General features: G+C 41.1%; 1 protein-coding gene across 2 annotated transcripts in view; it reads right to left on the bottom strand.

Moving 5' to 3' along the window:
- GNPAT (glyceronephosphate O-acyltransferase) overlaps positions 1–23,896 on the bottom strand; it is a 53,287-nt gene that overhangs the window by 11,017 nt on the left and 18,374 nt on the right. For both annotated transcript variants that reach the window (XM_005291250.5, XM_005291249.5), the window contains exons 3-10: positions 22,463–22,639; positions 20,796–20,925; positions 18,085–18,212; positions 17,703–17,778; positions 14,117–14,268; positions 13,893–14,023; positions 5,046–5,269; positions 223–468 (exon numbers count right to left, since the gene is read on the bottom strand). In XM_005291250.5, coding sequence (XP_005291307.2) covers positions 223–468; positions 5,046–5,269; positions 13,893–14,023; positions 14,117–14,268; positions 17,703–17,778; positions 18,085–18,212; positions 20,796–20,925; positions 22,463–22,639 — 1,264 coding nt within the window. The remainder of the gene's footprint in view (positions 1–222; positions 469–5,045; positions 5,270–13,892; positions 14,024–14,116; positions 14,269–17,702; positions 17,779–18,084; positions 18,213–20,795; positions 20,926–22,462; positions 22,640–23,896) is intronic.

A 23,896-nucleotide genomic window follows, 5' to 3' on the forward strand; every position in this document is an offset into this window, starting at 1 on the left:
GTAACATGGCTGTGAAAACGGATTAGCTTTGTGCTAGTGTGAACAGGGCATTAAAAAAGCTGCAAAAAAATAAAAATCTGATGCCAGTGGGCCTCACTCTGAATGTTGGTGTAAGTATTCAATTTGATTAGCATCCCGTGACATCAGCAGGCACTCCAGGTGCCCAACACGTCTGAAAGTCAGGTCAAGCTCCTTTATAATACGTTAATATTATGAAGTTACCTTTTCTGAAACTTTGCGTCATCTGCAATGCTACTGCCACCAGAGATGGGCGCACAAACACATTTAGCAACTGGTTCCTGTAGGCTCCGCACATGAGGATGGAGAGGGCCTGTTTAAAAACAAGATCCTCTGTAGCTCCATCCTCCATTCCCACGTCATTTAAAACCACTTGGCCATTGACAAGGCTCACAATGTTGGAGTGCAGGGCAAGGCTGGACGTGACTGCTTTATTGGCACATAGATTATCTAGTAAAAAGACATAACACTCAGGCAAATGCTAAAGGAAAAAGTAAGTGCAGAATGTATAATATTACATTATATTTTGCAACCTAGAACAATTTTTACCTCTAGGAACACTTAGAAAACTATTCCAGGATGATCCATGTTGGAAAGAGGCAGAAAAAAGCATAGGGTGAGGTGGAGAGAATAATTTCAGACATTCCTGGAACTACAACCTAGACCTTATCATTAGGGTCCTACCAAATTCACGGTTCATTTTGGTCAATTTCACAGTCATAGGATTTTAAAAATAATAAATGTCATGATTTCAGATTTATTTAAATCTGAAATTTCAGTGTTTAATTTTAGGGATCCTGACCCAAAAAGGAATTGTGGGTGGGTCACAAGGTTATTGTGTGGGGGAGGGTTGGTTGTGGTATTGCCGCTTTTACACTTCTGCACTGCTGCCTGCAGAGCTGGGTCCTCAGTCAGCTGCTGCCACTCTCCGGCCGCCGAGCTCTGAAGGCAGCATTGTAGAAATAAGGGTGGCATGGTATGGTATTGCCACCCTTACTTCTGTGCTGCTGCTGGTGGGACGCTGCCTTCAGAGTTGGACACTCTGCCAACAGCCGCCACCCTCCAGAGGCCCAGCTCGAAGGCAGCGCAGAAGTAAGGGTGGCAATACCCCCCCTAAAATAACCTTGTGACTCCCCCACCCCAACTCCCTTTTGGGTCAGGACCCCCAATTTGAGAAACGCTGGTCTCCCCTGTGAAATCTGTATAGCATAGGGTAAAAGCACACACACAAAACAGATTTCACAGGGGGAGACCAGGTTTCACGGTCCATGACGTGTTTTTCATGGCTGTAAATTTGGTAGGGCCCTATTTATCACCTCAGGAAATAGAAAGTGGTCTCCTTCCCTCCCTGCAACCGAAAGTGGATAACCACTGTTCTGAACCTCTCAATGGAGAACACAGAGCTCCACTATTAGACAGGTACATTTCATAGCTTTGTTCACCATATTTATTTTAGATCTGCAAATGTACATTTTTAATTCTTATCTATCCCTCTGTCAAGGTAAGAGCAAAATTTGCCTCTTAGATCTGCATGGTTAATCTCAATTCAGATATTGTTCTACCGCTGCATGCGCCAATATTACATTAGTGTCAGTGGGAGTTCCATGCACAAAAGGAGAGAAAGTCATGTCAAAATTAGATGGATAAATATTTAAGAGGAGAATTTTGATTTAAGACTAGCTCTCGTTGCAAGTGGCTCATCTTCCTAAGCAGTTATCAGTTAGACCCTTATACCAGTTTGGTTGGGGGAGGGGGTTGGAAGGGGAGATATAGTTTTCAAGACCTTGCTTATTATTATCATCCAATCTGTAAGAACATTTATATTAGAGAAACTTCCTCGAAGTAGTGATGTAAGGATATGTTAAGCAAATAAGCCTGGTTGACTAAGTAGACCACAGCTACAGAGGATAAAGAAAACAGTTATTGAGAGGTAAGCTTTTTAGATACAGCAATCTTTCACACTGAATCAGCTAAAATAATTTTGGATAGATACCATTCTTTTGTTGTGAAGTCTTCTGATATTGTAACCTTTGAATCAGATCTAGGAGACTTGACAAAGTTGCCCTTAATTCCCACAAACCAAAGATCCCTCACACTCACCTTAAACTAAAAGAAGAAAAAATGGAACCATCATTGCATAACACACCTGCTTACAGTTAACAGACTGTACCCAAGCTCAAAGTTCTACTTGCTTCATAAGACATATCCCTGGCACACTTTTTCAAGAACAGTTTTACTGAGAACGCTATTCAAAAGACGTAAGTGAGTGTTTGCAAAGCTGAGGGTATAGCAGATAAGAAAAAAAAAATGAAGATAAGCACACCGCAGAACTTGTGGTATGAGACCCAAAGTATACAGCATATGCACAACCTCTTCCACTCACAAAGCTTACCTTGAGTTATTCTACTTTGACTAATTCAGATATTTTAATTTATTTAATCAAACTAACTGTTTCAAAACATTCTCAATGTAGAATATGAGACAATATTCTTTGTCTGACCAGAATATACTAACATGCAAGGGAATAGACAATAACCTTAAACTGAACATGAAGAGGTAAAACATATGATAATAGGACTCTGTGCATGCCAATCTACAGGACATTAAAGGGTTTTTTTAATTTAAAAGGGGACATTTGTTTCTTTTAAAATCAATTTATCCCCAAGCAGCTAGTGGCTTATCTGCTGCTTCAACGTGTCTTGTCCTAACTTTGCCAGTGCACTAAAGTTGCTCAACAGGGTGAGAAGTGGTGAGGCAGATAGGTTGTTTTGCAATCCTCTAATATAGTTTTCTTACACACTGGTACATTTCAACAATAGATAAATAAACCCAATGTATTAGAAACAGCTAGTACGACAACACAGAAACAACTAGGAGCTAAAGTTGGGGTGGGGTTGGGAAAGAGCTACGTGGTTTATATAGACTACAAACCACAGACTTTGATGGAGTGTCCAAACTTTTACAAAAGGTGCTAACTACTTCAAATTAATAACTCAAAGTAAAAAAACCCCAAACGTATAATCATACCCAGGGCTTGTCTATGCTATGGGGGACTATACCAGCATAGCTACATCACCCTGGCTATGCTGGCGTAACCTTGTAGCAGAGATGGAGCCTACACTGACGGAAGGGGTTTCTCTGTTGCTGTAGGAACACCATCTCTTGGAGCAACAGCAGCTACATTGATGGAAGCATTCTTCCATCAACCTAGCTGTGTCTACACTGGGGGTTAGATTAGCATAACTACATCACTCTGGGATGAGGATTTTTCATACCCCTGAGAGAGACAGCTATGTCAACCTAAAATTTAAGCATAAACCATGCCCCATAAAGTGGCCAGCACAAAATAGTGGAATCTGCTCTATCATCAGTCCTTTGTCTTGCATTTTGACAATATAGGCTGCTTATTTTAGCAGTAAATGATTCTGCCATTTAGTTTTACAGAACATGGGGGGGGGCAAAGAGACCTCTACTAGCTGACACGGTCTAGGGGATGAGTACCATGAGTCAAGCTAATGTACCGCTACTGGCTGCTGGCACATCTCTGTGGCCCCTGGGTGGGGGAAAGAGAGGGAGGTGGCTCTGTGCACTGCCCCCACCCCCAGCAGCATCCCCACAGCTCCCATTGGCCGGTTCCCATCCAATGGGAGCTGCGGGGGCGGAGCTTGTGGGCATGGGCAGCACACAGAGACACACTGTCCCTCTCCCCACCAGGGGTGCGCAGAGACGTGCCAGCTTGCAGGAGCAGCGTGGGGCTATGGCAGGCAAGCAGGCAGGCAGCCTGAGCCCTGCTGCACCGCTGGCCAGGAACCACCTGTGGTAAGCACCTCCCGGCTGGAGCCTGCACCTCACACCTCCTCCTGCACCACAACCCCTTGCCCCAGGTCAGAATCCCCTCTTGTACCAAACTCCCTCCCAGAGCCCACACCCCTCATCCGCTCCTGTACCCCAACACTCTGCCCCAGCCTGCAGCCCCCTCCTGCACCCAAAATCCCTCCCAGAAAGAAACTAATATAACAGCTATTCTAAGGTAAGAAGTAGGCTATTTTGAATTAACTTAATTATATTCTACATGTTTTAAGACTGAAATGTAACCACAGAACGGCTTTATGTTAATTAAAAGGCAAATTTAGTATAGTGTTAATAGCCTCAATGCTATAATTGTAATAACTTTGTTTTAAATTAGGAAAAAGACTTGTATATGGGGGCCCCACAAAATCTAATAGCCCCAGGCCCACAGGAGAGTTAATCCGGCCCTGCCTGCGGTGTGTAAAAATATTCCCCCTTTTGATTACGTACAAATGAGCATTAGAGTAAAGACCTGCTTGGACTATAGTTTATATTTGAGAGATTTTAAAGGGAAAACTGTCGTCTTACTAATATAGCGTAAACGAAGTTTTTTATGTATGTTACTACTTATACACTGAAGCACAAGACTGGATTATCCTCATCTTTTTGGCTTGCATAGCTCTCCATATGAAGTAACATGAGCCACTTTAAAGAGAGGTTAAATATAAAGAATGCTTAATTTAAAGAACTGGGCAGAGGAGCAGACCCTGAGGCAGGCGTAAACGTTCTCAAACTATGGAATAGGAGAAAAAAAATCAAAATCAAAGCTGTAATGTGACTTTCTGTGCACGTGTTTGGGAGGGTTCTTGATTACAGGGGCAGTTTACATTACACTGGATATCAAACTTTAGACTCAGTACTATACTGAGCTCCTGTTGCAGCTCAGATAACGTTCTGTGACCTGTGCTTTCAAAAGTTAGGGTTTGGATAAAGAAACAATATTAGGCAAATCTCAGCACTATTTTAATATAATATACTGGAGTTTCTCCCTCTTTACCCCTTCACACTCAAAAAAGTAGCACATCTGTTCTGTCTCCACATGACTGGATTTTCAGTCAAAATCTCTTGATCAGGACTAAAACCCCTACGCTTGGCTTTTAGTACTACTTCAACATAAATAAAACTCACTTCACAGTGTAACTTTCCTAAGAAAAAGGAATATAACTTTCTCCGCGTACCAGGCCACTCGAGGAATCCTCCAAAAGCCTGCGTTAAGCCTTTCAGCCAAAGTGTCTTTTCAACCAGAAGTTCAAAATCTATGGCTGGCAAATTCTGGAGCAGGACAGAAGCAATTAATACCCAGGGGCTCAGAACCATGTTTTCTATCTGTAGAAGCTCCATTTTGTAGGCTACATCAGTGACAAAGTCCTGGATATCCTCAGATAGCCTTTGGGGAAGATGCCTGAAAGGAAAAGTCCAAACAACAATATATATTACAAGCAAGAAGAAGCTCTACATCCTAGGATGTAATTTATATCCTAATCCCATTAGTCCTGTACTGTACCCATATATGTATGTTCTCTCACGTAGATACTCTTCTGCCCATTTTACCCACAGTATAGCCCCTAACACATTTGGGCAATTACGCAAGTACACGACACCTAAATTATGAAGCAAGGCCTCCAGATCTAAGCAAGAATTATGTTAACTGATTACAAAAAATAATTCAAAACCTTCCACTTTATTGAAAAGATTCCAAAAATACTATACAATGTGAAAATATATTGCTAATGCAGATTATTTGTTTGCATTATAGCAAAGAAATATCACACCTGCCAGGATAAAGCAGCTCAGAAGGAGGGGACCTTTCTGGACTCTATGTCCAGCTTAGGGAGAATGGTTGTTTTTGTGGATTTATTCAATATAAACACATATTTGCAACTCCGTGGGAAAAGGTAAATTTTGCAGCTATTAACGTGGTTACATACTTGCATTATGTATGGGGCTCTGATTTTGGGTGTTAAACAACGGTAAACTCTTCATTCTCTCCAGAATGCTCTATTGCACAAACACTCTCTCACACACTTAACTCCTTAACTACATTACACTCCCATCACACCACTTCTTTTAGACACTCTAAATGATTGGAAGCCAAAGTTGGTTTGTAAAGAGAATGTAGTAAATTTCCAGAGTCGGCCTGAGGTTCTTTCTGCCCCATGCAAAGTAGAAAATTCTTTCCTCCTTACAGCTGTAGTGTCTGCTTTCCCTATGTGTGGTAGAGAGAGACATGGATGAATATGAGCTGGAGGAAGCAGAGTCCAGACAAGACAGAGGTGATGATAGCATGCAGAGGGAAAAGCATCTAGATGGTCAGAATAGCAACTGTATTCCCCACTATTGTGGGGATTCATCCATTCTTTGCCCAAGAGGTGCTTTTAAATATCCAATTTCACATGGATTTTTAGGAGAAGTGGGCAGCTAAACACTGAAATCCAGGGTGGATGAGAATTGATTTTATTTTTTTTTATTGGATTTTTTTAAAATTTAAGTTTCTTTTCAAAAATAAATTATTTAATATTAAAATGATTAATGCCTAAATTTATTATAATCTCTTAAAACACTGAAACAGAAAATGGATATGCTGAATCCATGAGCCTCATCAAAACGTTTGAGTTAAAGTCTGCTTTTCTGATATAAAGAGAATCAGGGGGGAAAAAAAATCTAACTTTTGAGGTCAAGCACCATATTAAAGGCTTGATCCTGTGGGGGATGCAGGGGCTGTATTTCTGAGTGCAAGAGACTGGCAAAGTGATCACTGGCATTGTGACCCAGGGCCTCTGATTCCAGGAGGCACCATCATGTATCTCAACAGGATCATCCATTGAGCTCACCTGGGTGGTCTCATATTTCTGATTTAAAGCTTCTCTCTACCTGAGCTCTGATTGGCTCAGTTCTCAATTTAAAGAAAGTCACACCACTGAACTGGGAGAAGTCACTAGCTAACTACCCGGAACCAGAGTTTGTCGCAGTGCTAAACCAGCAATTGACAGCAGTAGCTGCTTCCGCAGGCACAGAAAGAATATTTTCTTCATTTGCACTAATTCATTCAAAGTTGAGAAAAATCGATTGGCAGTTCAAAAAGCAGGAAAACTTGTCTCTCTCTTCCTGTCTATGAATAAAAATTAAGATGAAGGGGATGAGATCTACTAGTTTTAAAAGACTGGAGGACAGTGTAAGTAACTTAGGACACTGTCTAATTTTCAAGCGACTTAGGCAAGTAGGAACTTAAGCTCCAGTCACTTCCACTTAGGCATATTTGAAAGTTTTCCCAGGCTGACCTGAAATAATTAGTTTAATTCACAGACCACAGTTAATCTTTCTGTTTAATAAATCATTTAGTTTTACATGTGATATGTTTAGATAAGAAGTTTATGTACCCAAAATCTTACATACTAAAAATGTACAATTAAGTATCTGAAAATATTAAGCCATATAAAATTGCATATAATTATAGTGTATAGTAGCAAAAAGATGTTCCAAATCTAACTTAAACACTCTATTTAGTTGTAAATCAACATGTTTTAATGGTTATATCAACCAATGAAAATGCACCTTTAAAAAAAAAAAAAGTCACTGAAGTACAAATGGAAAAGTTGATTAATATCAATGGATTTAAATCAAGGCTCTCCACTTGGTGATTTAAATCAATCCACCGTGCTTACATCTGCATCCAGAAATGCAGTTGTGATTCTTTCTCCAGTGCAGAATTTTCCACACTTACAAATGCCACTGGGACCTCTAATTTAGAATATCGCAACATGCTGTATGTGGGGCTCTCCTTGAAGGCCACTTGGAAGATACAGTTGATGCAGATTGCTGCTGCCAGTCTATTTGGTGGTGCCAGACACAAGGAACACAGTACCCCAGTTCAAAGACTGCACTGGATTCCTAATTGCTCCAGGATACAGTATTGATCTCACTCTATAAACAGGAATCCCTACATACCATAGTGCTCTGGTACAAGGGCATATAGGGAGGGTTGGACCTGCCGCCACTCCAATTCCTTCTCAGCCACGGACGTCACACATGAGACTCTGAGGTAGAAGGGAAGGAGGGTGGGGAGTGGAGCACCCAAAGAGAGAGACACATCTCAAAGATCTCCAGTTACTGTCCAAGGTAAGTAACCTCTCCTCATTCCTGAGCAGTACCAGCACAGAGGAGGGTGCTGAGAAGGTGGATTCAGTACAGATCACAGAACAGCATCATCAAAAGCTGCGTCAGCTCTGGAAGCAGTCACAAGAGTGTAGTGTTGGGAGAATGTATGTACTGAAGATCAGGTGACTGCCCTGCAGATGGCTTGGATAGATGTTTCTCTCAGCAGGGCTACAGAGATAGTTTGAGCCCTGGTGGAGCGAGCTACAACTCTTGGAGGGCGGCTTTGTCACAGGTTAAGATGCATCCTGCAGCCCCTTTGGACAGTGTTTGAATGCAAATTTCCTGTCCTTTCACACATTCTACAATTGAGATAAAAAAAAATTGAGTAATGCCCTAAAAGGACCTAATCCTGTCTAGGAAAAAGGCAAGAGTTCTTCTTATATCCAGTGTATGAAGGCTCATTTCTTCTCTTGAAGAGTGAGGCTTGGGATAAACACATCAGTGGGTGAATCTCCTGGCTGATATCAAGTATCAGGGGGTAGCCGTGTTAGTCTGTATCTACAAAAACAACAAGGAGTCTGGTGGCACCTTAAAGACTAACAGATTTATTTGTTAGTCTTTAAGGTGCCACCAGACTCCTTGTTGTTTCTGGCTGATGGGGAATTCTGAGGAAACCTTAGGGAGGATGAGGGTGTGGACATAGTGTTACCTTGTCACAGAAGAACACCATGTGCGGCAGGTCAGCCATCAAGGCTCCATACACCCCTGCCCTCCTGGCTGAGAAATGAGGTTTTATGAGACAGATGGAAGAGGGAAACAGTTCACCTGACAGGTTCAAAAAGGGGGTTTCTTCAGTGCACTGAGGACTAAGTTAACATACCAGGACATCCCATGATGGAGTTGGTTCTTTAACTGGAGGGAAGAGGTTGAAGATACCTTTGAGAAGCCTCATCATAGCTGGGTGGGTGAAGACTGAAAACCTCTCAATGGGAGAGGAGGAGTCAGAGGATAAGCATATAGCAGTACGCAAGGCCAAGAAATGAATAGGGAATCTCCCATTGAGTTGCGGCTGTACCCTCCTCTTGAACAGAATCAGCTGCACTTTGCATTGGATTGAGTTGCAAAGAGAACTATCTGTGGATGGCCCCAGGTAAGACATATCTTCGAATACCTCATTGTTCAGCTCCCACTTGTGATCGATGCTGAAGTGTCTGTTAGAGACTCTGCCACTATGGTCTGTAGCACTGGTAAATAAACCGCTGAGATCTGTATGTGGTGCGATATGCACCACTTCCATAGTTTTATGGATTCAGTGGATAATGATCAGGGTCTTGCTCCCGTTGATTGATAATACATTGCTGCTCTGTTGCCCAGAATTATTCTCATTGAGTGGCCCCTGATGTGTGGAAAAAACTGCTAGCAAATGCAACAAACCGCACTGAGCTCTAGTACATTGATATGAAGGATAACCTCCTGAGGGGTCCACTTGGCATGATTTATGAGGTTTTGAAAGTGTGTGCCCCATGCTGTCAGGGAGGTGTCTGTGGTGATGATCCTTGAAGGAGTGGACTGTCAGAAGTGAACTCCTACGCATGCTTTCCACCAGTTTAGAGAATTGAGGTATGGGCATCTGCTTGTATAGGTTGTGTCTGTTGGGTGTGTAAATGGTTGAGCGCCAGAACTGAAGACACCTAGAGTGCAGACTTGCTAAGGATGTTACAAATGTACTGGCTGCCATATGGCTCAGAACTCAAGGACAAGTTCTTGCTGTGGTTTGTGGGCTCTGTTGTACTGTTCAGATGAGGCTGGACATAGTGTTGAATCTGCTCCTGGGCAGGTAAGCTCTGGCAGTACAGGAGTCTGGAGTGGTCCTGACTAAGTCTATTCATTGAGTGGATGAGAGAGTAGCCTTTTCCGCATTGAGGGGAAGGCCCAATCAGTGGAACAGAGATTGTGTCCTACTGGTTGCTATCTGAGCTTTGAGGAATGATGATCTTTCAGGAGCCAATCATGCAGGTAGAGAAAAATGATTACTCCTATCTGACAAAGATGAGCTGTGGGGGCAGATAAGACTTTGGTACATACTCCTGGAACGGTGAAAAAGCTGAAATGTAGGATGTGATACCAACAGTGGTCTCTGCCCACCACCAAGCATAGGATATGTCTCGGTGAAGGATACATGGCTTAATGGAAATAAGCATCCTGGAGGTCAAGGGAGACAAACCAATCCCACAGGCCCACAGAAGGAATGATCACTGCTAGGGTCACCATTCTGTAATGCTGCGTGTGGACAAAGGTGATGAGTGTACTGACATCCAGAATTGATCTCCACCCCATTTTTCTTTGGGACCAGGAATCATATTGAATCCTTTCCCAACGAAGTCCGGTGGGACAGGTTTGATCGGCCCCAGTGTTCGGGGGATTGTACCTCCTGCCTCAGAAGACTCTTATGAGAGGAGTCCATGAAGAAGGGGAGGGAGGAGGCAAGGGAGCAGAAAAGCTGAGCTGGATGGAGTAACCTGTAGATACAACTTCCAAGATCCATCTGTCCGAGATGATGAGCTCCCAGGAAGACAGAAAATGACAGAGATGGTCCCCCATCAGAGTGAAGAGGAGATATGAGCAATGTAGAATGTGGAGCAGGAGCAAGATGATGACCCTCAACCAGTAGGTCAAGATGGTCATTTTGAGGATGTCACTGACTGGGAGGTCACAGAAGATGGCGCTTTCCTAGTGAACCTAGGTTTCTTCCTGGGGGACCCAGTTGTTCTTGTGAGTTGGTAATGTAGCTGATGACAGCATTGATCCATCTGTGATCTACTTTACTTTCCCTTTGCTGTAGGTGTACAGATGGCAAGAGGTCCTAGCATTGCCCAGGAATCCTTAAAAGAGTGAAGGGAGCCATCTGTGGTATCACTGAATCACTTGTGTCCCTCAAAGGGAACGTCCTTGATAGTGTTTTATACCTCTCGAAGCAGATCAGAGGACTGCAGCCAAGAAGCTTGGTGCATGAACTGGCATAGCCATGGATCAAGCAGCTGTGTTGGCAGCATTAAGTGAGGCCTGGCGAGATACCTTGGAAATTGTCTGGCCTTGTTATGAGGGCTTGAAATTGTTCCCTCTGATCCTGTGGCACATATTCAATAAAAGATGAGAATTTGAAATAGTTTGTAAAAATTGGACTTCACCTTCAGGGCTTGGTAATTGCCTACTCTGAACTGCAGCATGGCAGAAGAGTAGCTTTTTTGTCCCAAAAGATCAAGTCTTTTTAGTTCTTTATTGGAAGGCATAGAACGGAACTGGTGTTGTCTGTTCTACTCACTGACAGGTGCAGGATGGGAGAAGAGACATGCCCATCCTTTGAGTGCTATGCAGTATTTTTTATCTGCCCATTTACATATAGATAGTATAATAGCTGGGATTTGCCACACAAAACATGCAGGTGCCAGAAGAGTATCATCAATGGGTAAGGCAATTTTGCTGAGGAGGTGTGTAAAGAATGTCTAGCAAGGAGTGTTGGGGCTCCTATACCTCCTCCAACAGAATGTGCAGGATCTCAGCTGTTAATTTCATAAAGTCCTGAAAGCCCTTGAAATCGTCAGCATAAGACAGTGGGGGAGGCATGACAGCCTTGTCTGGTGAGGAGAAGGATTTGCTGATGCTCCTTCTTCTGCAGTTGGCTCTTGCTCCCCTGTAAGATCCTGCTGTGTGGAAGGACCCAAGGATGGCAGTAGTTTTTCTTGACATGCTCTCTTAGGAGATGGGGCCATGTATAACTGGTCACCATAAAGGGCCTAACAGTTCCAATAAGCCCACTGTGATGGAGCACAAAGGAAGGGAGCAGGACCCAATGGTTGTCCTTGCCAGAGTTGTTGGGTGCATCCCCTACTAACTAGGACTTTCATCAAGGTGTACCTCAAGTGAGGGAGGTTGAAAAGGAGAACCTTGTATAGACACTTCGGAATCGGATGAAGTGTCATCTTCTGTATTAAGTGGAGGGGAAAATGGTGTTGGTACTGGTGGTCAAGCCAGTATCAGGGCCTGGAAGGGATTCTGTAATTGCTTTGATACTGGAGCTTGAGAAGAGTGCTGAGTTAGTATCGACTGGAAGTGTGTCTGTGTACCCTCAAATAATTTTTGAGGGACCAGAGGCCCTGGCAGTATCAGAGGGTGAGACACAATTGAAGAGGGTAACATAGGGTAAGTAGGCTCTGGAAGGTGAGAGACAATACCGGTGTGACGTGTCTCTCGGTACCCCTCAGCAATGATGATTCAGGCTCCTCCAAAATCTGAGGGTTTTCCTGGGTTAAAAAACTGGACAGTACTGGGGGCTCCAGTTAAGAAACATTTGGAGCCAGAATGTGTGGTGGTACTGCAGATGCTACCAAAATATGATCAGGGCATCCTTCACCTCTGGTTGCTGGAAGCAGTACTGATGACAATTTCAACTTTGGTTCTGGAGTCCTTGTGTCTTGGAGAGACAGAGTCTGGTGCCAATGCAGGTACAGTTTCCCAATATGCAGCATGATATTCTTAGCTGGTGCCATCTCAGTACTGGAGGGGATGGGAGCCTAGGCTGTACCCGTAATGAGATGCAAGGTATCCTGAGACCCAGCCTGAGGGGGTGACTCTTCTTCTCCCTCATACAAGGGCCTATATTCCTAGGCACAAGGATGTCTAGGGCGCAGGTGCAGACCCATGGACACTGCTGACAAAAGTCTCCAATCCAAGTGCATGGGCGTGAACATATCCTGATGTGAGGCACTCTGAGGGATGCTACTTAAAGAAGCGACAAAGAGTCCTGTGGCACCTTATAGACTAACAGACGTATTGGAGCATAAGCTTTCATGGGTGAATACCCACTTCGTCAGACGCATGTCATATTCACCCACGAAAGCTTATGCTCCAATACGTCTGTTAGTCTATAAGGTGCCACAGGAGACTCTGTCGCTTTTTACAGATCCAGACTAACACAGCTCTGATACTTGAAGAAGTATCAGACTAACACAGCTCCAGACTAACACAGCTCTGATACTTGAAGAAGAATTACCATCTACCAGGATTTTTCCTAATGAGCATGATTGTGAGGTTAGCAATTTGGTTTTTGTCACATGTTGAGGATCAAAATACTGTTAAAATTTGCATACCAACAGTCTTTGGAAGCAAGGACATGAAAGGTTAATAATATGATTGCCTGCAATACTATACACAAACATTTTTTAAATCAAATAAAAATGAAGTAGGAAAACACAACACTATATCAAGTATTCCACTTTTCTGTTATATTAGTGCAGCGTGTGCAACATTCATAAAAATACAGTTGGGAATATTTTGTTAAATCTTAATGCCATTAAAACAATAGCTTCATAAAGACACTAAATGCTTGGGGCTATAACATCTGTTATCCTCAAACAAAAGCCATGAAAATCTTAAATTCCAGATATCAAATTGGGAAACCATTCATCTTGTCAGAAAATTACCACTTCTTGACACAAGGACACACATTGTCTGCAATGATGAAGAAGGCAATGGGAGGGGGCGGGGAGGGGAAGTTTTGAAATGGTGAAACAACTGAGATACTTCAGTTACTGACAGCTCTTAATGGTAGAGTCTAGCATGGCACATACATCACCATAATCTTGAATAGGGTACTCCACAACATTCACAAAACAAGCAACAAATAATGAGCTTCTTCAGAAATACCTGATCATTTGAGTCACACCACCTCCTGACTTTTACAGAAACCTGGCTGAGCTGCCAGAATAATCAGATCAAGTAGAGGGGAGGAGAAAGAAAGAACCTGACCTGCTCAGAGCATGGAGATGAAAAGAAAAATGCTACTCTCCAGCCTTAGCTATTTAACATGAGTCAAAAAACAAACAAATGATAGATTTGATCACAAACTGTTGGGAGATCAGATGTTCTGGTACCTTGGGACCAAGCGATAAGGACACCGATCAATTCTCCCAGAGGCCAATGTTCTGAGCGACACAGGCTGCCCAAAATACACATGTATGCTTCCAAAATTGTCGCTGAGGATTTTTCTGGCTTTCAACAACCCCTGAAGTGTGAAGAGGGGAAAAATGTGAGTTGATATTACAGGGATATACAGACAGGCAAATACACTGTATTATTATTGAATATATTTACATACAGATGTAGACTCTTTTGGCTTAGGGACTCCTAAAAGTTCATATGCATAGAGGGATTCTTCTAATATCCTCTCATAGCTGATGCTGATTGGAACAAGGTAGGTGTCAAAAACCTCTCGTTTAAAAAATGGCTCCATCACAATACTGAGAAGACCTGTAAATAGGTGGGTGAGAGGGGGAAAAAAACAACAACAAAAAACAACAACAACATTCTGAGTCTTCTGGAAAGGAAATTAAGCCAAATTGCAATTGAAAGGAGGCATCTGGTTGTGTACTAATAGACAAAAACTATGTTATAAGATACACATTGTGCTCACACTATGCAGATGCAAGCATAAGCCAAAGTTGCTGTCTGTGCTTTAAAACAATGCAAATGAAAAGTTACATTTGATCAAATACCTGTGCTGTATTTACACAACAATACTACTGCTTTGCATTCACATAGCATATTCCATCCAGCGACCTCTCAGCACTTCTACAAACGTAAGTTAAATTTCACAACACTTCTGTGATGATAAATAACTGTTGTTACACCCACTGCAGATGGGAAGCAGGGAGAGGTTAAGTGATTTGCCTCAGGCCACACAGGGAGGCAGTGAGAGCCAGGAATCTTGTTTGTTTCTAGTATTTGTATTGCTGTACCATCTAGCAGCCCCAGTCATAGACCAGGGGCCCCTTGTGCCAGGATGTGTACAACACAACACTAACCTGTAGAGTAGGCTGGTCTGGAGGCCTACAGGAGGATTCCATACAGCTCCTGAATTTGTCCACTCCACAACAGACCTGCTCTACAAAATGGTGTCCTCTGTGCAGTGTGACCTCACACACACCTTATGTGTGATGTTCTGCTGTTTGAAGCACACCCTATTGCTTCTGTATGTGGCCCGCAGAGGTGCCGCACAACTACACATGGTCACTGAAGATGTTGGACCACCTTGCTCCTCTCCCATGTTCTATTGTTTTGGTTCTCCTCTCCCCACACATAAAGACAATAAGAACATAAGAATGGCCGTACCAGGTCAGACCAAAGGTCCATCTAGCCCAGTATCCTGTCTACTGACAGTGGCCAATGCCAGGTGCCCCAGAGGGAGTGAACCTAACAGGCAATGATCAAGTGATCTCTCTCCTGCCATCCATCTCCATCCTCTGACAAACAGAGGCTAGGGACACCATTCCTTACCCATCCTGGCTAATAGCCATTAATGGACTTAGAACTGGATAAATTCATGGTGGTTCTTTTAAACGCTGTTATAGCCCTAGCCTTCACAACCTCCTCAGGTAAGGAGTTCCACAAGTTGACTGTGCACTGTGTGAAGAACTTCCTTGTATTTGTTTTAAACATGCTGCCTATTAATTTCATTTGGTGACCCCTAGTTCTTGTATTATGGGAATAAGTAAACAACAACTTTTCCTTATCCACTTTCTCCACATCACTTATGATTTTATATACCTCTATCATATCCCCCCTTAGTCTCCTCTTTTCCAAGCTGAAGAGTCTTAGCCTCTTTAATCTCTCCTCATATGGGACCTGTTCCAAACCCCTAATCATTTTAGTTGCCCTTTTCTGAACCTTTTCTAGTGCAATATATCTTTTTTGAGATGAGGAGACCACATCTGTACGCAGTATTCGAGATGAGGGTGTACCATCGATTTATATAAAGGCAATAATATATTCTCAGTCTTATTCTCTATCCCCTTTTTAATGATCCCTAACATCCTGTTTGCTTTTTTGACCGCCTCTGCACACTGCGTGGACATCTTCAGAGAACTATCCACGATGACTCCAAGATCTTTTTCCTGACTTGTTGTAGCTAAATTAGCCCCCCATCATATTGTACGTATAGTTGGGGTTATTTTTTCCAATGTGCATTACTTTATATTTATCCACATTGTTGCCCAATCACTTAGTTTTGTGAGATCTTTTTGAAGTTTGTCACAATCTGCTTTAGTCTTAACTATCTTGAGCAGTTTAGTATCATCTGCAAACTTTGCCACCTCACTGTTTACCCCTTTCTCCAGATTATTTATAAATAAATTGAATAGGATTGGTCCGAGGACTGACCCTTGGGGAACACCACTAGTTACCCCTCTCCATTCTGAGAATTTACCATTAATTCCTACCCTTTGTTCCCTGTCTTTTAACCAGTTCTCAGTCCATGAAAGGACCTTCCCTTTTATCCCATGACAGCTTAATTTACATAAGAGCCTTTGGTGAGGGACCTTGTCAAAGGCTTTCTGGAAATCTAAGTACACTATGTCCACTGGATCCCCCTTGTCCACATGTTTGTTGACCCCCTACAAAGAACTCTAATAGATTAGTAAGAAATGATTTCCCTTTACAGAAACCATGTTGACTATTGCTCAATAGTTTATGTTTTTCTAGGTGTCTGACAATTTTATTCTTAACTATTGTTTCGACTAATTTGCCCGGTACCGACGTTAGACTTACCGGTCTGTAATTGCCGGGATCTCCTCCAGAGCCCTTTTTAAAATATTGGTGTTACATTAGCTAACTTCCAGTCATTGGGTACAGAAGCCGATTTAAAGGACAGGTTACAAACCTTAGTTAATAGTTCCGCAACTTCATATTTGAATTCTTTCAGAACTCTTGGGTGAATGCCATCTGGTCCCGATGACTTGTTAATGTTAAGTTTATCAACTAATTCCAAAACCTCCTCTAGTGACACTTCAGTCTGTGACAGTTCCTCAGATTTGTCACCTACAAAAGCCGGCTCAGGTTTGGGAATCTCCCTAACATCCTCAGCCGTGAAGACTGAAGCAAAGAATCCATTTAGTTTCTCCGCAATGACTTTATCGTCTTTAAGCGCTCCTTTTGTATCTCGATCATCCAGAGGCCCCACTGGTTGTTTAGCAGGCTTCCTGCTTCTGATGTACTTAAAAAACATTTTGTTATTACTTTTGGAGTTTTTGGCTAGCCGTTCTTCAAACTCCTCTTTGGCTTTTCTTATTACATTCTTGCACTTAATTTGGCAGTGTTTATGCTCCTTTCTATTTGCCTCACTAGGATCTGACTTCCACTTTTTAAAGGAAGTCTTTTTATCTCTCACTGCTTCTTTTACATGGTTGTTAAGCCACGGTGGCTCTTTTTTAGTTCTTCTACTGTGTTTCTTAATTTTGGATATACATTGAAGTTGGGCCTCTATTATGGTGTCTTTAAAAAGCGCCCATGCAGCTTGCAGGGATTTCACTTTAGTCACTGTATTTTTTAACTTCTGTTTAACTAACCCCCTCATTTTTGCATAGTTCCCCCTTTTGAAATTAAATGCCACAGTGTTGGGCTGTTGAGATGTTCTTCCCACCACACGGATGCTGAATGCTATTGTATTATGGTCACTATTTCCAAGCGGTCCTGTTATAGTTACCTCTTGGACCAGCTCCTGCGCTCCACTCAGGACTAAATCTAGAGTTCTCTCCCCCCATACCAGCTGCTCCATGAAGCAGTCATTTAAAGTATCGAGAAATGTTATCTATGCATTTCGTCCTGAAGTGAAATGTTCCCAGTCAATAAGGTACTCTAGTGAAAATCCCCAAATTCAATAAAGATTTTAACTTTTTCAACCAACGTACCAAACTTTGGAGTCAAAGTCTTCGCGGTGCGGCTTCTGGTCCCCTCGAGAAAAAATTCAATTGGGGCATAGCCATTCTTCAAAACAAAACAAAAAAATAAGTTGATGGGGGGGGGGGGGGGGAAGAGAGAGAATCAATATGATAATGTTTCATCTTCTCTCTCCACATAGTAAAAAGGCTTATTTTAAGCTGGGAGCCACGCAAGTCTAATATCAAGCATCACTAAACCTACATTCATCCATCACCTCCAATACAGCATATAGTTAAATTAACCAAATAAAGTTTTTCGCTTTAATGTATCTTTCATAGAACGCATGTGCCAGTAAGGTCAACTAATGCTTTAAAATGTACTTTTAAAAAAATTGTTCAGTAATTTATTTACCCGTAACATTGTTTTTACATATTCAGCAAAAACTGCCCAATAGAGTCTGTTCCCACCGAACGTACGTCGTATAAAAAAGGCACCTGACCTTCGTAGCAGCTCACCAACTATTTTCATTCCTAGGAAATCTGTGGGGAAAAAAACAAACACAAAACTCATTGATTGACTGTGCCACCTAATATTAATCTGTTTCCCTAAAGCTCTGACATCCGCTATTGCCATAAAGGACTAATCCTTTGGGGATTTATTGAAAATATCTTCTATTAGCTTTCGAGCACCACACACACACACAAAATCTACAAACAGTGGGTCAAGTTTTTGAATTCTGCATTTATATGTGCAAAGGGGCACTTACAGTCTCAATGATCTCTTCTGACATTTAGATGATCAGACTTGAAAATCTGGTCATTGTTATACTGACTCAAAGTCCATAGTAGTTTCAGGCTTGGTCTATGCTACCAATTTATCTCGGTGTAACTACATCGCTCAGGGGTGTGGATTTTCCACACTCCTGAGCAACACAGTTATACTGACTGAACTCCCACACAGCACTATGTTGACAGGAAGGCTCCTGCTGTTGACATAGCTACTGCCTTTGCGGAGGTGGCGTACTTATGCCGATAAGAAGAGCTTCTCCCTTCGGTGTAGGTAGTGTCTTCATTAAGCACTACAGTGCTGTAAATGCAGACAAACCCTCAGTAATCCTGAGAGAGCGCAACACGTGCATTTAAATATATTCTAATAGATCCATAGCTGATGTCAGTTGGCCTAGCTCTATTCAAGTCAATGAAACCAGGCCCATTTACAACAGTTGCTGGCTCATCAACTTTATGAGGAAGGGAAAATAGGAACTCGAAAGTACAGCTGTTATGTGTTTCCTAGTCTTGAGGAATCAGGATTACCCCTTTCTGGGTTTTGGCAAGTTAGTTAGAACACTTGCAATATAACAATGAATTGTTTGGGGAGCCACATAATGCAGTTTGAAAAAAAAGTTTAACCTGTTAGATTCTAGGATCTTCCTCTGACGCACTATATTTGTCAAAGTCAGTAAATACAAAAGTTACAGTTCCAACAGCAACATGAACTTGGTTGCCGTGAATATCTTGTATAACTTTATAGTACAGTACAGAGTAAACTATGAGAAAACACATATTAAGCTACACATCTCACTAGAAAGAGAGGAATAGAACATATACACGTGCAATACAGTCAGCTCAAAATTTCAACCTTAATTTCTGGTGACTAATCTTAACATATTAAAAATACATTTGGGATTTAATGTTTTAGATTTAATAAAGAACAAAATCTGTAATCACCATTAGTGCTTAACACACCTTAAAACTTTAGTGTGTTGTAAGGCACAGTAAGTTCTTAAAACAGCTGAGGATCTAGCGTATATTGCAGTGCCATAAGTGATTTAGGGTGCATTCATTTTGGTCTAACTCTGCTCCCATTAACTTCAATGGGAGGAAAGTTAAGCTAATACAGAATTTTGAAAACTTTGTAAGACAGTACCACACCTATCATACAATGATAGGTGTATACCTAATATATAAAGTAATTGCCACATCTACAGCACCTTGCATGTGAAGAGCACAAAGTTAAGTCCCTAAGACTGATTGGTACCTACTGACATACTGAAAAGTGCATAATAAGGTCTCAGCTAAAGCTTGTTGAAAGTTCTCTCGTGGAATATTTTTCTGCTGGAAAATGCTAATTCGTCAAAAGCAAAACGTTCTGTGAGAATGTGTTGATTTTGACAAGTCTTAACAGAAATCAGAACAGGTTTCCAATTAAATCTTATGTGGTTCCCTGCCAGCTCGCCTGTCCCCCCCACCTTCAACTCCCAAGCAGCCTGCCTGGTGGGCTACAGGGAGCCCAAGCTCCCAGTTCTCCACAGTTTGCTTGTTGCAGAGCCATGGCTTCCAGGACTTCCAGGCTCCCTCCTCCTCCTCCACAGCTTGCCTGCTCTCAGGGCTTCCCAGACTCCCAGCAACCCACCTAGAGAGCTACTCGGGCCTCTCATGGCCTAAGCTCCCTGGCTCCCCTGCAGCTTGCCTGGCGGGCAGCTTGGCATTTCACTTGTACAAAAATTTTCAAGATTTTGGATTTTCATCACAATTAGAGATGAAATTTTTTCCAAAACCTCACTTTTCTCAGGAGCAGTCAGCACCTTGCACAAGGTGCAAGGCACTTTACAAGATGAGATGCTTACAGGGGCACTTAAAAAAAAGCCGCACACAGCACATCTAACTGCAAATAGATATATGAAAATGTTCCACTGCACATATGCAGCTGCCAGTATTCAATCATGCCTAATCATCCTCCTCCAAACCAATTTTCCCCCCAAGTTGGTCAAGTAGGTACTCTTCAGTAAGTAATATTCATATACCAAGTTTCAAAATCCAGCCATTTCAATTATCTGCATGTATGGGGAAAAAACATGGCAACTTTTTAAAGTGACAAATATTTCCCCCCACTATTACTGAGAAGTTAGTGGGGTTTTGCTCAAACGTGCTATAAAAAATAAATAAATCACTATTTGGGCAGATACATCTGCCCAAATGAAGCTTTTCAGAATGTTTTAACCATATGAAAATGGGGGGTTATTACAGAAAGCGTTTCAACCTTAATGGTGGTAGCTAGTACCAGGCACCTGCTATAATAATATCTCTGCATCTTGAAAATGGATTGTTAAAAGAAATACTTGCCCATTCCTGCAGCAATGACAGGCAGAGCCAAGTCATATGTGTAAAACAAATAAGATAGCATCAGAAAATCTATATAGCTTCGGTGACTGGGCAGCAGGACAACTGGATGCTCCTGAATGGCCTGTTGTAACTAAGAACAAACACAAACAATATTTATGGGAACCCCTTTCATGGAAGCCATCACGGCAAATGCCAACAAGATCTCAGACTAGAGTGGTTTTTGGTTTTAAGTTTACATTATAGTGAATTTCATTAGAGGGTGGCCCTGGTGTTTATCAGTAGTCTAATTCTTTCAGTTTTTGCTGACAGACAACTTGAGCTACAGTAACACTAGCACTGGACCCCATATCAATGTAGAGTTTCTCAAAGGAAAACTCCCCTTTAATCATAAATCTAGTAGGACCCCTGGATAGTGGGAGATGAGTCATGGAGGACTGCTGACATTTCACATGTGTTCTGACTGCCTTAATGAGTCACTACATTTCAGTATTTTATTTTTGGAGCATTCTCAGAACATATGGAGAAACATGACCTTTACTTTCTATTCCTTCCAACACCTCTCTGAAGTGCTTTAATATATTTTGGATATTTACTGGTTAGATATAATTAATATCGATTATAGTGAAATTCTTTGAAATACATATTGATGAGCTAGCTTCTTATTCTCTCAGGCATACCATATACCCATCAGCATGGTGTAACTCCAACCAGGTTCCCATGTTTCTATTATTCACAAATCCCATTCTTCAGTGATTATGACCATATCCCACTTTATCATGGGTCCAAACTTTACTTCTAGAACCTGTCTTTATTAGAGCCTACTACTAAAAGTAAATTAAACAAAAAATGGGCTTATGCCTTTTAAAAACAAAACTTCTTTCATAAGGTTTCCCCATCCCCCAAACACCCTAGAGAAGTTACTCTTATGCTATTTTATTTTAATTTAATTTAATTAGGAATTCAGGCCCTGTTCAGTAAGACTCTATACTGACCCGAGAACTAATAAAATGGTAACAACACAAGAGTGAAAACTGAACTGAGAGCAGGAAAATATTTAGACAGACGGTGTCTTTGTTTTGTTAACTATTTAACGTCAAAGACTAATTAATATTCTGGAGAAAGGAAATCTTCAATAAAGATTACTCCCACCATTTCAATAAATGCAAAAGCTCACACACAGCTCTGAGCCTGCCAACAAGTCCTTGGTGGAGGGCATGGGGGAGGGTAAGGAAAGATCAGACTTGACATTCTTGATATTTCCCAGGGAAACAACAAGAAAAAACCCTGTTAGGCCTTTCTTTATACACAATCAAGGGTACAAGCACAATTTAAAATATATATATATATATTTGTAGGTCATCTTTAGGAGTTATTGTTTTCTCTGTTTCAAAATTTATTCCAGTCACAAGCCTATCTAGTAGCTCTGCATAATGGGATAAAATGCATTAAAATGCATTTAAATCTGTGATACTTGTGTACTGAAATTACTAGTTTAGAGTCTCCTTTGAATTCTTCATTCACATCTAGGTTTCTCCCTTTTTAATTGTTGAAAAGGATAATCCTAGTTAACACAGGCCTTGCCACTTTTATTCTTTACATCTTTTGGAGTCTATGCCTGAGTGAGTAGTATAACCACCAGTTATGTCAGCCTTTATACCAATACTTACTTTCTGAATTCCTTCTTCATTCACACAAACCTTCTGGAAAAGGCGTTTAAATATTTTGCTCAAACTAAAAGCAAAAAATCGAATAGCTCCTATGTGTAAATTGTGACCCATCTCATCCAGGATTTCAATGGCTTCTTCTTGTATAATATCAGTGGACTCACCCATCTCTTTTGATAGCTAAATAAAAAGCAACAATAAGATCAAAAGTCATTTCCCATAATTTTTTTTTTTTTTTTTTTTTTTTTTTTTTTTTTTTTAGGAAGACTGTTCCACAAACTATACCTATTATTCTGTCAAACTAAGAGAAAGGTATTAAAGTCAATGCAATGCAATACATTCTAAATGTTTCAAACATTATTTTAGGGAAATGTGGGTTCTGCTTTATATGACAGGCATAAACCTAATGTTACTGGTTCTGTTTTATTTCAACAACAACAAAAGTAAAGCCTGAACTCCTCTGAAACACAGTAATTTAAGTGATCATCTTCTGAAACATAAGTTTCATACAAAGGCTGTATTTATATTTATAATAAGCCATTAGGATGCATTGGCATATATACGTTGTACTAGATTTGTATCTTTTTTAGGAAGCTTACATTTTAGAAGAGGATTTATTAAATTGCCTTTCTGACAAATGCATGCTTTGATCTTCTTTCACTGATTAATAAAGTTAATTTTAAAAAGCCAGTATTCTTATTAGATACATTCGTAGAAAAGTTTTTAAATGCTTTTGGAGTAAGTTTTTAGAGTTACCGGAGGGATATCAACTCCATTACTCATGCACCTCTTTGTAATGTATCCTTTTGGCAATGGCTGGCTGAAGTGCATACAAAGTACCATCACTACAGATGTTGCATATTGATGTTCAGTTTTAATTGTTGCAAATCTTTCATTTGGTAGATTGTTACTAAGGAATTAGAGAGTGGAAATCTCCTTATTCAATATATTGACTCAAAAACATTTAACCTAAAAGATATTCTTTATGATTAAACAACAACTAAATAAGGAACATGCATGTTATAAAAGCATGGAGGATGCAGTGAACATCAGTGAATAAACCATGTCTCGGCTTAGAGAGGTGTACACCTTATTAGTTATGTTTTCACTTCTATAACAGTCAAGAAATTTCTCTTCTCCCACCATCCTCCATCCCAATCAAGTGGCCATTTCACTGTCAAATTGATGCATTCAAACTTCCTTCTCTACATAATTTATTTCATCCTGAATAGTTTCAAGTCTAGCAAAGCCTGATTATTTTAGCAACACAGAAGCAACCAGTTACTGCCTTCTCTAACCCCACCAAACAAAAATCAATATTTAACAGAAAATATATTTTTATTATTTATTCAGGGCAGGCACTTTCCTCTCATTCATTCGTAAAATGCTTACCAGCACACTTCTTATCCTTCATGAATAAATAATTATTAAGATATA

The sequence above is a fragment of the Chrysemys picta genome, chromosome 3, assembly GCF_011386835.1.
Source record: "Chrysemys picta bellii isolate R12L10 chromosome 3, ASM1138683v2, whole genome shotgun sequence".
Taxonomy (NCBI): domain Eukaryota; kingdom Metazoa; phylum Chordata; order Testudines; family Emydidae; genus Chrysemys; species Chrysemys picta.